General features: G+C 40.5%; 1 protein-coding gene across 3 annotated transcripts in view; it reads left to right on the top strand.

Annotated features, from left to right (window-relative positions):
- Positions 1 to 13,236, top strand: part of TRABD2A (TraB domain containing 2A) — a 79,354-nt gene that overhangs the window by 59,314 nt on the left and 6,804 nt on the right. For all 3 annotated transcript variants that reach the window (XM_042449600.1, XM_042449599.1, XM_042449602.1), the window contains 2 exons: positions 44 to 218; positions 10,907 to 10,997. In XM_042449600.1, coding sequence (XP_042305534.1) covers positions 44 to 218; positions 10,907 to 10,997 — 266 coding nt within the window. The remainder of the gene's footprint in view (positions 1 to 43; positions 219 to 10,906; positions 10,998 to 13,236) is intronic.

The following is a 13,236-nucleotide window of genomic DNA, read 5'->3' as shown; positions in this document are numbered from 1 at the left end:
TCCTGGTTGCTTTTTAAACATTTTCTTTCACTTCTTGCATTAGGTCCCAAATTTCATCAATGCCACTCTGCCGCCACATGAACGCATCACAGCTATGGAGATTGACAGCTACTTCCGGCAGGAGCTTATCTACAAGCGGAACGAGCGGATGGGCAAGAGGGTGAAAGATCTGTTGGCAGAATATCCTGACAAAAGTTTCTTCTTTGCATTTGGAGCTGGTGTGTATGTCTCAGGGTTTTTTAAATTTCAATTTCATCCAGTGCCAACATTAATTTTGATTCGGCTGATTCTGTACAAATACAGACTTTCATGTGTGGAAGTCCTTTTAATGGGTAGATAACTTGTGGCTGGTCTTTCAGACCTTGTTGGACTTCATCTCCCATCTCCCTTCCCTATTGCTGTGTTGGCTAAAGTCGCTGAGAGCTGGAGGCCAACAATAACTGGGGGTTTAAATTTTGCTTTAGAAGCGTTGAAATAATGACCTACATGCCTCAAGCTTTAGCAAAAGCACACCTGGGGTCAACTAAACACATTATTTTGAGGAGTTGCGCATAGTTGGGTACCAAGTATTGGCAAAAAGTCCAGTGGCTATCTGGTAGTACTGCTTTTATACTGTATGTTAAGAATTCTTTTAAAGCATCACTTAATTGTAAAACCAGGGCTAGGGAAAGTTTGACCTGTGGGCAACTTGTGACCCTCTACCCCACTTTTTTGCTGCTCCCCAAGTCTCTCATAACTATCAAACTCAAACACAAGCTCGCATTGAAATCAGACTGTGCATTCTCATAGTCACAACAATTCAATGGAAAATCTCAATACAACTAGGTAAGAATACAGAGTTTCAGTGCAGCTATGAACTCAAAAGATGCTCTTACCCCATCCAGCCATAAACCTCCCTCACTTCATCTGCCCTTTATTTCATTATCCTCCTTTCCCCAACAGAGTTATCTGAGTAAAGCTGGAGAGCTGAGTATAGTAAAGACACCTGGAGAGGAAGCAGAGCAAAAGACATGGGGAGGGAGCAGGACAAAAAACAAACAAACTACACTTAAATAGATAGGTGTTTTGGCCTTAATAGATGTTTTGCTGCCTGAGTTGGGGGTGTGATTGTAGTTGCTCAGTGGTAAGGGAAAGGACATGCTTAGATGGACATTTCTTATTGCTACTGCTTTTGTGTGCCTCGAAGTTGTTTCTGACTTGTGGCACCCTAAGACGAACCTTGTTGTATACAACATGATTTTGTTTAAAAAAAACCAGAGCACTGAAGAGTGGGGATGGTTCCAAATAATGCGATTAAAGGACGATGGGCTGCAGAATAAATCATAGCTGCAACTAGGTGCTGAGGAATACCCCAGTCTACTTTAAGAACAGATTCTTCCGCATAGATGAAATGCTCTATAGTCACTTTAGTATAGAAGACTGCTAGCAAAGGTGTCAGTTTGATAAAGTAGCCCCTCTCTTCTAAATGAATTAGCTGGGTTTTTTTCCATCTCCAAAGCATAAATCCTGAATATTTGGGAGCAGAGTCCTTGTTGACATAATTATGAAAAACTGAGTCTTATGCAGCAAGATACAGTGAAATACAGTGGGCCTTTCTTATACACGGATTTTTTATACACGGTTTGAAAATGTTCAAAAAAAGTATCAATTTCAAATATCAAACCTTGATTTTCCATTTTTTATAAGGGGCACCATTTTGCTATGTCATTATATTTAATGGGAGTTGAGCATCCACGGATTTTGTTATACACGGGGGATCTTGGAACCAAACCCCAGCGTATAACAAGGGCCCACTGTACAGAATTTATCAACCTAGATTTAAAAAAGAAGAAGAAAGAAACCAGAAAGTTGGGATAGGAGGTTCCTCAACGATGCCCTAAGTTTTCAGTGTTGCAATTGCCCTTTTCCTCAGGTAAACGTAATAGTGGATGGGTTATGAGTATTATTTAACAAATAAAGCAGTCTCACTCTGTGCTTTATTTTGGCAGGGTGTCAGTTAACAGCTGCCACTGCATTTTCTTGCCATGTGGCACAGAGTGTTTTTAATATGGACTAAGCCCTGTGAGCAATTAAGCAGTCCAGCACACACTCAATGCCAGTGGTTTTCAGACTATGAGTTCTACAGATCATGGATTGCTAAAAAGTCAAATAAGTCAGTACCACAATTCCAATGAGTTGATTCACTTCCTATCAGCTTTATTCAATGACCAGATTTCACAATCATACATAGAATTCAGAAATATGATGGCATGAACAATCCTGACTTCCGTATTCAATTATATATCTCTATACTTGAAGATCTTGTCCATTTCCTTCATACCTGTCCTTCCAAGTTCTATTCGTCTTCTGATTTCTTAGTAGTAGTGGATGAGTGGAAGAGGCATTTCTTGTTCCCTGCTTCCATTAATCACAGATACTGAGAACTGAGACTCATGCTTAATAATTGTTTGATCACACCGGGGTATAACAGAATGCTGAGAACTGGATTTTTATATATATGTGTCAAGCGTTTACTCTTCCTTGGATGCTGAGTAAAAAATAGGAACTATTCCATTGCTCTATTATTTTGACTGATTATATGCTTCAGACCAGGAAATCATAGCTTCATATCCCTTTTCTTCAGAAACAAGTCTGAATGCATCAAGACAACAAATCTCTCACCAGTATTCAAATACTGTATATCATTTTCTGTATAGATGTCCTGCAATTTGTGAACAATCTTGGATAGTAGCCTGAATTTTTTTATTGTCCAGAATTGGTGTTTTTTTTTTAATGTGTGGAGAGCTTTTATATATGTAACCTATTTTATTTTTCTTCACTTTTTTGCTGTCATTTTGTATGTGTGTGGCTTTGATTGCTTTCCATTCCTTGAATATGTACTGTTCTTTTGTTGAGTTTACTGAATGCTCTTTTCTTGTTGAGTTCCTATTATGGAAACAATTACCAAATGCCAAGAGGAATCAGCTCCACAATTTATTTATGCCAGTATATAGTTAAGTGAATGTCTTACATGCCTAGTGTTATAGCTGCTGACATGAAGCTGTCGCCTAAGAGAAGCTTTTCCAGTTTCTCAATGCCAGTAGAATACTACTGGAGTTACTCTGATTTTAGTGAACCTTATTAGGGGATCTATAAGATTAAAGTAATTTTATATATTTATTTCCTATTGGATCAAGGCACAGTTCCAAAGAGACTTAATTTAGTTTCCCCAGATACTTGTTCTTGTATTTCACTGTTCTATGTGATTTGGACCATGAAATGATAAGAACCTCCTCACATAGGTATTTGTGTAGGGTTCTGTTATATTCATTGCCAGAAAATGGAGGTGATGTGTCACCAAAAGGAAAGGCAAAAGAGGATGCATTTTGTATACAATTTGCATTTGCTAATTTGTTAGTTCAGTGGTTCTAAAACTGTGGGGCAGGACCCGGGGGGGGGGGGGGGGGGGGGGGGGGGAACCTGAGGCGCGGGTGTGAGGTTACAAGATTTGGAAGCCTTCATCCGCCTTACTCTTCCAAAACCTTTTCGGTCCTGGAGGGGAAAAGGAAGGTAAGGAGGGTGTTTGGAGCCTCTGCCAGAGGGAGGAAGAGAGTGTAAAAGGAATCACACGGGCAAAACGTTTGAGAACCACTGTGTTAGTTCATTATTGTGTGCCTTCAAGTCACTTCTGACTTCTGGCAACTCTATCACATGGTTTTATTGGCTAGGTTTTTTCCCAAGGGGTTTGCCATTGCCTTCCCCTGAGCTTGAGAGAATGGGACTTACTCATAGTCACCCAGAGGGACAAGCAGGGATTTGAACCCTGGTCTCTCAGAGTCATAGTCAATCACTCAAACCACGTACTTAGAAATAATTGTTACTATTTTAATAGAAATGCAGTGGTTTCCTCCATTGCAGGGAAGAATGTGACTGGGTTGAGCCTTCCTAGTTTTTTAATTTCAACACGAAATTAAAGCTCCTATGCAACCACCTATGTTTGCTTAAGTATCTCTTGCTATTCTTTCTCATTGGGATTGTTTGTGATTGTACATTCAATACTTCATTGTTTAAAGAATCCCACCCATCATGTACTCTTCTTTTAGTATTTCTGTCTACGAGATCTCACAAAATATTTCCTTAAACTTATTGAAAGCAATGTTCTTAGAGTCAAGAGTACATACACCCAACTATACTTAACTTCCCCCCCCCCCCTTCTGAATAATGAAACCCAAGAGAACATGGTCTTTTAAGTCCTAGGTTCACACTATTTCCACCGCATAGCTTTTTCTTGTTGGTGAGCACTAGGTCCAAAATAGTAATTTCTTCTTCCACATTCTGGAAAATGGAAGTGTTAGTAAGACAAGTGAGGAATTAGTTGGCCCTTACATTCTTGGCAGCATTTGACTTCTAGTAGATATTAGTGTATTTGAAATATTCAATCACAATCCATAGCTCCTCTTTCTGAATGTTTGTTAATCTCATATAGAAAGAAATTGTCCAAGTCTTTAGGGCTGCCTTGAAGGCTTATATAAGATTAGTATGGAGATGTCACTGTTGTTTCCCACACATACTGTATATACTCATGTACAGTGGTACCCCGGGATACGAAATACCCAGGTTACGAAATTTCCGGGATACGAAAAAATCCCATAGGAAATAATTGTTCCGGGTTACGAATGTTTTTTCAGGTTACGAAAAAATTTTTGGTGCTTTTTTCGGCTTTTTCGCACGAAATCGCGGCTTTTCCCCATTAGCGCCTATGGCATTTCGGCTTGCGAATGCTTTTCGGGTTACGAAAGCGGCGGCGGAACGAATTAATTTCGTAACCCGAGGCACCACTGTATAAGTCTAGACATTTAGGTCAAAAATTGACCCCAAAAAACTGCCTCAACTTATCCACAGGTCAATGTAAATACTGTATCTTAACTCTTATTTAAAAGAAGGAACCATCTCCTGATGAAAAGCAAGAGTATAATACGTGAAGCACTGACCCCCTCTACTCTCTCATCCATCCAGTCTTAAGAGTATAGAGTTCATTTTGTAAGTTCTTTGACATTGTTTTGCTTTGCTTCATCCTTTAGATCCTTTGCTATATGCCCCTGAGTTTTACCCTCGACTTATCCACGGGTCATAGCAAAGTCCATAATTTTGGCCCCAAAGCTTGTCCTCGACTTATACATGAGATCGACTTATAGTTGAGTATATACGGTATATTTTACCCCCCCCAGCCCCCCTTCTGTACTTTAAAGATACAGTTAAGTATAGACTATCACAAGCCTGATAGTCACTTCTAGGCTATAGTCACAGCAGGCTGTGCCTTCAATGCCTCCCCACCCCTGCTCCTGGCAAAGCAACCAGAAGTGATAAAAACATCACTTCCAGTCACACAATTTGGCAACTACAGTAGCATGGTGTTGCCCCCACGTGGCCACAAAATACTAGAAATGGCTCCACGACAATCAGCATGTGCTTCTACCTGCCTAAAAGAAATAATTTGAATGCTTTAAAGCCCCTGGTGTGTGGTTCTCATCCAGCCCACCTCATTGTTGCCTCAACATTCAAACAGTGCAGAGTGAGCCAGCAACTGAACTGTGTGATATCCCCCTTCCTTTGTTTCACCAGTGAGAACACACTCCTGCAACTGTAAAAGTATCTAAACATTTACAGTAGCACTGTACTTTTACTGGAGTGAAGCTGCCCCGTGCATAATAAAATCAAGATTTATTTTCAAGACATTGCCACAGGTGACTAATACAATCCCTGGACAATAGTGATGGAAACTTTCTCCTTGAACTGCTCCACATACATTATCTTGTAAACAATGTAGCCTTTAAAATTTTATCCAAAGATTTTAAAGTAAGGGCAGTGAGTGAGTGACTTGCTTAAGGCTACCTAGTATATTTATGCCACAGCCATGATTTGGACTCAAGCTTTATAATGCAAAGCTCCCACCTTTTGGGATATTATAAACATAGCTTTTAAACTGCCATTACACCAGGAAGGAAGCAGCTTTGGCGATATTTATCACATAATGATGCCTGTAGCTGCTCTGTCCCGATCCATCCGTCTTCATTGATGGGGGAAACCTGTTAATGACCTGACAAGCATGCAAGTTCAGAGGCATGCTTGGTAAGGCATAACCCAGGGAGGCATAATGGGGACAGCAGCGCCAGTCACATGATTGAGAAGAGATGCTGTGATGGATTCTCGACAAGCAGTATGTCCCCCCCCCTTTTTTTTTTAAACTAGCATGATGGCTGCAAGAATAGGGCTCAGGAGAAAGAGTCCTTAACCACTATGCTACACCAGCAACTAGATTGCTGTCAAATGTATAGATTGCATTGCTCACAGTGCCATGTTCTTGACAAAGCTGTCCTCATTATATACTATATACCCCATATATATAATCTTTCAGAACATTTCTGACTGCGTTAAAATCCTTCAGTAATGAGAGTGGGACATAATCTGACTCTATAAATGTATACCAGTGTCTTGCAGAGGGCCTTTCTCTGATCTGCAGAGTCTTATTGCCACTTTTCACTTTCAGATTACTAACTATAAAACCTGGCTGCAGTTCTGAGATTTTCTGTGTGGGGCACTGGTCTCTCAGGTCTGAAGGTGTACAATTCAGAAACCAATCTAGGCCCATTCCATACATGGATTGGAGACCGTCTGGAAAGCTAGATCCATTCTCTTTTGTTCTTTCAAAAAAGACAGGCTTGTAAGGCTAAATGTAGACATTAGTCTGCAAGTCACAACTGCATAGGGTATTTTTTTTTTAAAGTAAGAGCTGTTGAGGAGGGAATCAGGATCACAGTTGTAGTGTGGTGAAGTGATTTAACATGGACCTGACCTAAACTGCTCCCCACATCCACATCTGCTCTTTATTTTTCATTAAGTAATCATGCTATGAGCAATGTCCTGGTTAGCGCCATGTTTCATTTTATCCCAAATCAATATGTAGTCCCCAAAGGGCTAGAACCCTGTCTTTAAAAACAGCTACAATATTGGTTGCATTCTCCCTACCCCCTGTTTGCCCCCTGTATTAGAAGTACCCAAGGGCGATGCTTCCTTCTTTCTCTCTCTTCCAAAATGGGAGCAGCAACATCATCCAAAAGAAAGAGTAAGGATGTAATCATTATTCCCAATGCCCTCCATGCTACACTGGCGAGTGCAGAAAGAATCCTGGGTGCTTTGTTGTAGTCCAGGGAACTGATCGCTGAATGACTGGAGAAAGTGGAGGATGAGATAGTGAGAGACATCATAGGGTGTGCTATCTCACAGTTACAAAGATGATGCCTGCCTCTTGTTTAGAATTGTAAGTAAGTGATGCTGCTTGTAAGAGACAGAGAATCAGTCTTTTGGTGTATGAGAGGTGAAATTTGCCTCCAGTATAAAGAATGCCAACATTAGTCCCAATTGGAGTAGGCTCATTGAAAGGAATGGGGCTTGTTAGTTGCCACTTAGTGGTATTCTACTCTAGTTGGTATCAATAGTTTAGCCTTAAATCTAGAAAGGATACAGGTAGTTTTGTTGTTGTGTGCCTTCAAGTCATTTCCAACTTAGGTTTGGCTTTGGGTCGCCATATCATTGGGTTTTCTTGGCAAGTTTCTTCGGAGAGGATTTGTCATTGCCATCCTCTGAGGCTGAGAAAGTGTGATTTGCCCAAGGACACCCAGTGGGTTTCCATGGCTGATCCAGGATTTGAAGCCTGCTGTTCAGAGTCATAGTCCAACACTCAAATCTCTACACCATGCTGGCCCTCGTAGAGGTAGGAAGTTTGCAAAAAAACAATGGTCCAAGAAATACTGGGATGTTGATTTCTTTTACAGCCTAACCTTTTTGCATGATTGCAAATTTTAAAAAGGAATTCAGAAATCAATACCTTGTCAGATCTGAAAGCACAAATTATTCAGACTTTCCTGGGGAATGGCAGGTGGACAAAGCAAGGCTGCTAAGTATCCTGCTCATTACAACAGTGGCACCTCGCAGCCTCTCATTCGGGATTAAAACCAATAATCCTTGTTTATTCTTTAGTAGATGATTTGGCAGAATTTATATGTGCAAGAAGGTCCTGCTTCTCCCCTCTTTTGAGTTTGGACACAGAAGAATAGAGATCGATGGTTGCCTACCCCCTGCCAGAGCAAATTGACCTCTCAAATGCATCCGTTCATCTAGTTGGTATGGGGGATAATGGAGAGAGTTGAGTACAAAAAGAGGAGCAGGACTGCTTCTTTTCTCTTTGGGGGCATTCAAGTGCACTAGGCCAAAATAGAAAACAGGTGAAAGAAGCCCTCCCCTCCTTCCTTAACATGCTTCTCTGGGCAGAGCCTCCCATCAAGCAGGCCTGTTTGATCTCATACTTTGGGAGAGTGAACCCCACTCACCCATAGGTTTTCCCCCCACTCCTTTAAAAAAAGGGGGGAGGGAGAAATTTTTAAGTGGGTGGATAGATCCCTTACACAGAAGCCATTCTCTGTCTGTTGGAGAGACCAGCCTCGCCTGTGTTTTGGGAAGGGAACCAAAGTATTAACTCATCACATCTTCACAAGGCTTGGAGAAAAGAACCCAAGCACTTGGTTATACAAAAGAGAAGGCCCTTGCTCAAGTTTAATGTTAATTGTTAGATTCTGGGGGTGGGGAGAAATGGGCTACCACAAGAGGGTGTAATGCGCTGGGTGTATAGATTGTCAAGCAGAGGTACATTGTTGAGAGAAAAACAATATCAGGCTCATTAAATGCAGCTCAAGAAGTGTTGAGGTGGGGATGTGTGGGATTTGCACACGTGTGCTTTTTGTATATGCCTGCTTATTTTCTATTGCACCCAAATGTTTGTTTGTTTTGGTCCCACATTTTCCCACAGTTGTTGAGAATGTTTCTCTTTGATCTTGTGGCCTGATCAGTTACTCCCTAATATTTGTGGAGTGCTCCAGTCTTAAACGATTCCCCTCTTAAAGGAAGAGTGCAGCTGGAGTGTAAAGAGTGTTGGGCCAATCCTAGTCTTATCTATCTTTATTGAGACCTGAGTCACACTGTGTGCAATGAAGTTTACTTCCACATAATGTGTATAAGTTTGTAGCTATAATGACTCTATCAAAGATTAATTCCACCCTGAATGCTATGGGCAAGCAGGACAAATAGCAATAGCAATAGTGTTTACGTTTCTATACTGCTTAACAGTGAACTCATTTTACTGACCTACAAGGATGGAAGACTGAGTCAACCTTGGAGCCCTGGATCGAACTCACAATGTTGTGGCTGCAGTACCAGCATTTAACCGCTGTGCCACCAGGGCTCCCTGAATATTATGGGGCTGCCATTTAGGGGTTTAATGGCAGTGGTGTGGTTCATTTCCCCCTCTTCTTTCCTGTAAAATACAGTAATGGAAATGTGCTGTGTGCCATCATTAAATCATGACTATTTTCCTCCTTTTGTCTATATCATTGATTGTCACTAGGAATAGAAATGCAGTGGTTTTATTTATTTAAACCTTAAAAAATCTCTTATTCATGTGTCTGCACATTGTTCCCAACCTGTCCAAAAAGGGACAGATGAATATACATCAATGTTGTTGGTGTTGTTTTGTGTCTGCAAGTCATTTCTGACTTATAGTGACCCTAAGGTGAACCTATCATGGGGTTTTCTTGGCAAGATTGTTCAGAGGAAATTTGCCATTGCCTTTTCTGAGGCTGAGAGCATATGACTTGCCCAAAGTTATCCTTTGGGGTTTCATGGCCAAGCTTGGAATTGAACCCTGGTTTCTAGAGTTGTAATCCAACTTTCAGATCACTATTCGACACTGGCTGTAATATAGATCAATACAGTGGTGAGAGATACTGTGTTTCCAGTTAAATTACACTAATTATTTCTAAATGTGTATTAATATAGATCAATACACATTTAGAAATAATTACTGTAATTTAACTGGAAATACAGTATCTCTCACCACTGTCAGGTATTCGGGACAATAGTGAGTAAGGAATCTTGCTTAGTCTTCCATTCAGGCCCGCAGCTTTTCCTTCTTATGGCTCTATATCAGTAGCTCCCAAACTAGGGTTTCCAGATGTTGTTAGACTAGAACTTTCATAATCCCTCAGTGGCTTTGAAGGTTGGGGCTTCTGGGAGTTGAAATCCAAGACCAATATTTTTATGTCACTTTACAGGTTTTAAAGACCACTGTCAACACTTAGCCTGGTATTTTTTGTTCTCCACTTCACCTGCCCAAATTAAAACAGGTTACAAAGACCAGAACCATCAAACAAACAAACAAAAACAAAAAAACCCAAACAGAACATAAATAACACAGCCCAAACAACAGATCTCAAAGGATACTACTGTACTAGATCCCTCAAAAGCCAAAATGCAGATATAAAATAAGCTGAGGAGACAAAATCATTAAAAAAAAACAACCTCAGAAGATAACAGCATCCACATCATTAATAGATAGGGTCACCCATAGAACCCAATTGTTGGCCAGCAAGGCGAGCAAGTATAAGTTTGTTTTTAAAGATGATGCCGGGGAATAGATGATAGAGGGAAACATTGCTTTGAGCAACCACAGAAGATTTTTAATACTTCATGCAAGCTCATACACACACCAAAAAGAAAGGATAACTATAGTAGACTTAACAATCACCTTTTAGGTCTGGGATCATGGCTTGGAAAAGCTGATGTGTCTGACTGCCCCTCCTTCCCTTCAGTTTTAAAAATGTTAATATTCATCTGCTCTCTTTTCTTGAACAGAAGGAGCTCAAAATAAAATACAAATAATTTTTCTCTCTTTCTGAAAATTAGCCCATCACAACCCCTCTGAACCATTAATGAGTGTTAAATAGACCCAGGGGATGATGTGGGGAGCTTGATTCTAAATTGAACATATTATACATTTTCCCTATTATTTGAGGCTTTTATTTCTCCTTGATTATAGGTCATTTCATGGGCAACAATACAGTGATAGATGTTTTGAGGAGAGAAGGATATGAAGTTGACCATACTTCTGCTGGAGAAGTCATCAACAGGTAACATGTTCATCTTTCAAATTTGACATGATACCCCTACAAAAGCTGGAACACACTCACATGTCTTCATGGAAGGAGTGAGCAACATGTACCACCACCCATTTTTGTGCCACCAGATTACCACTGCTAGGGAATTCGAAAGTGGCAGTGGTGGTGATCAGGGTTCAAAACTAGGAGAATCACACTTCTGGGAGCCTCTGGAAGGAGTGATGTTTATTCAAAGCAAAGCATATAGCCTGGTTTTACCCCACAAATAGTGGACTTGTGAAATTAAAACCAAAAAATAAATCAACTTGTGGTCATTTTGGGTTTTAATATTTTAAACAATTTTTTTTTGAAGGGTCACGGCAGGTCCTGGAAGAGCATTCTGCAATGGCTGAAGTTTTTGCTCTATGGAGTGAACCATCCCAGGGCTTGATGTGAGAGTGTAAGCTGTGATCACCTTCACACTGCCTTTAGTTTCATGTTGGAAGAAAGCACATTATAAATTCTCTTACTGAAAGAGTCAATAAATAGATTTTTTTTTCTTTTCCAAATTAGCACAGCTGGTCCTCCCCCCGTTTCCCCCCGATTCTTTTAAAGGTTTGGGGGAAATCACTTGATTGCTATACATTTGGTGACTGTATAAAAGCTTTCCCTCTTGCTGTATTTTTGATGGTCACTTTGCATATGGAAGCCATAACCTGGTGTTGCATTCATCAAGTGAAAATGTGAATTAGTTCCAGCTCTCCTGAGAATTTGGTACTTAGGGGAAAGTGTTTATAGTATTGAAGCCTCTCTGGTAGTGGATGCCATGAACCTAGAAAGTAGGAACTAGAATTTTGTAGAGGAAGTCAGGTTGTTTAAAAATTGAGACTCTTATAGTGATGATTTCCGCCTCAGTTATAGAGATTGAAAATCCTCAGTGTAGAGGACTGAATTGGTCATCAAGTGTGAAATTGTATTCTGTATCTTTATACAATGACTTGAACTCACAATAGATTGAAACGTTGCTGGTGAAACCTATATTGCAGGGTTTAAATGTTAAAAATGTTTAACCGATCACCATTTGATTGATTAGTTTTTAATAATAGTTGGCCATAATCAAACTCTCAGCATCTTCATTATATCTGCACCTTCCCAAAGTGGAAAGGGGTTCTGACCTGCTTAAAGGAGGAGAGTTGGGGCATTATTTGTCCATGTTTGCACAGAAGACAAATGTTCTTCTGGACTATTTAATCATTGAAGCAGCCTTGGCCTACTTCTTCCTCCTCCCTTTCTTCAGTCTCTTTCTAGGATCCTAAATACAGTAACCTGCAAGAATGATTCATGAACCACTGACTCACTTGTCAGAGCCTAGAGGAGAATCCCCATCTAAGTAATCAGGGAATTGTCTGATTTAGGTACTTACACATAACTGGGCTTGCCTAGGGCTACTCCCTGGCTCATTCTCTTTTTTGGAGAAACAAATTCAGGGTCACTCTTGAGTTCACCTGTGACCTCCTAGAAGGGTCTTTCATTCCATCATCTACTCTTCTGTCTTTGATCAGTCTGTTTGAAATTTGCTTCACATTCCCACTCCCTTGTTCAGGTTCACCGAGTACATTTGGATGAGAATTAAGGGCATGGATGTTCTCACTTTTTTACATTTCCCCCTCCTCTCTAAACTCAGCTCAGCATTAGGGCAAGAAGAAAATAATAGTCTCTGTTTGTATAATATTGCCTGTTACTGTGTGTTGCTTCTGGCATATATTTTAGACGAGATCTGTATATGATCCCCTCCCTGCAGTATTTAAATCCTGATCTTGTATAAGCTGCACTCTTCAAATCACATAATGGCAATTAACCACTACTTGAACATCTCTTTAAAACTTTGTATACCATGAGGGTCGTCCCTTCTTTCTGATGAATTCCTGTGGATAAAATGAGAATCTGGCTCTGCATCATTAGACCAGTAGTTCTCACCTACAACTCACTTGTTTCTAAAAACAACAACAACAGAGGCACACTTTTGTCTTCAAGCTTAAACAATTTATTTCCAGAGAAGAGACAATTCAGTTGTGATTCTGTATTGTGGGGATGTGCATCGTGTGGCCCTCCAGATGTTGGACTGGATCATTGGGAGTTCTGACTAGGGTTGGTGGGAGGTACAATCCAGCAACACAGAGATGATCATTCATACTCCATGCTTGGGAGTGATGGAATGATCCAGTTATGGAAGCCCTGCCCCTTTAGGCTGACTCCAGCAACGCAAGATTAT

This window comes from Sceloporus undulatus, chromosome 2 (assembly GCF_019175285.1).
Source record: "Sceloporus undulatus isolate JIND9_A2432 ecotype Alabama chromosome 2, SceUnd_v1.1, whole genome shotgun sequence".
In the NCBI taxonomy this organism is placed as follows: Eukaryota; Metazoa; Chordata; class Lepidosauria; order Squamata; family Phrynosomatidae; genus Sceloporus; species Sceloporus undulatus.
This window is presented reverse-complemented; position numbering and strand designations above follow the sequence as displayed.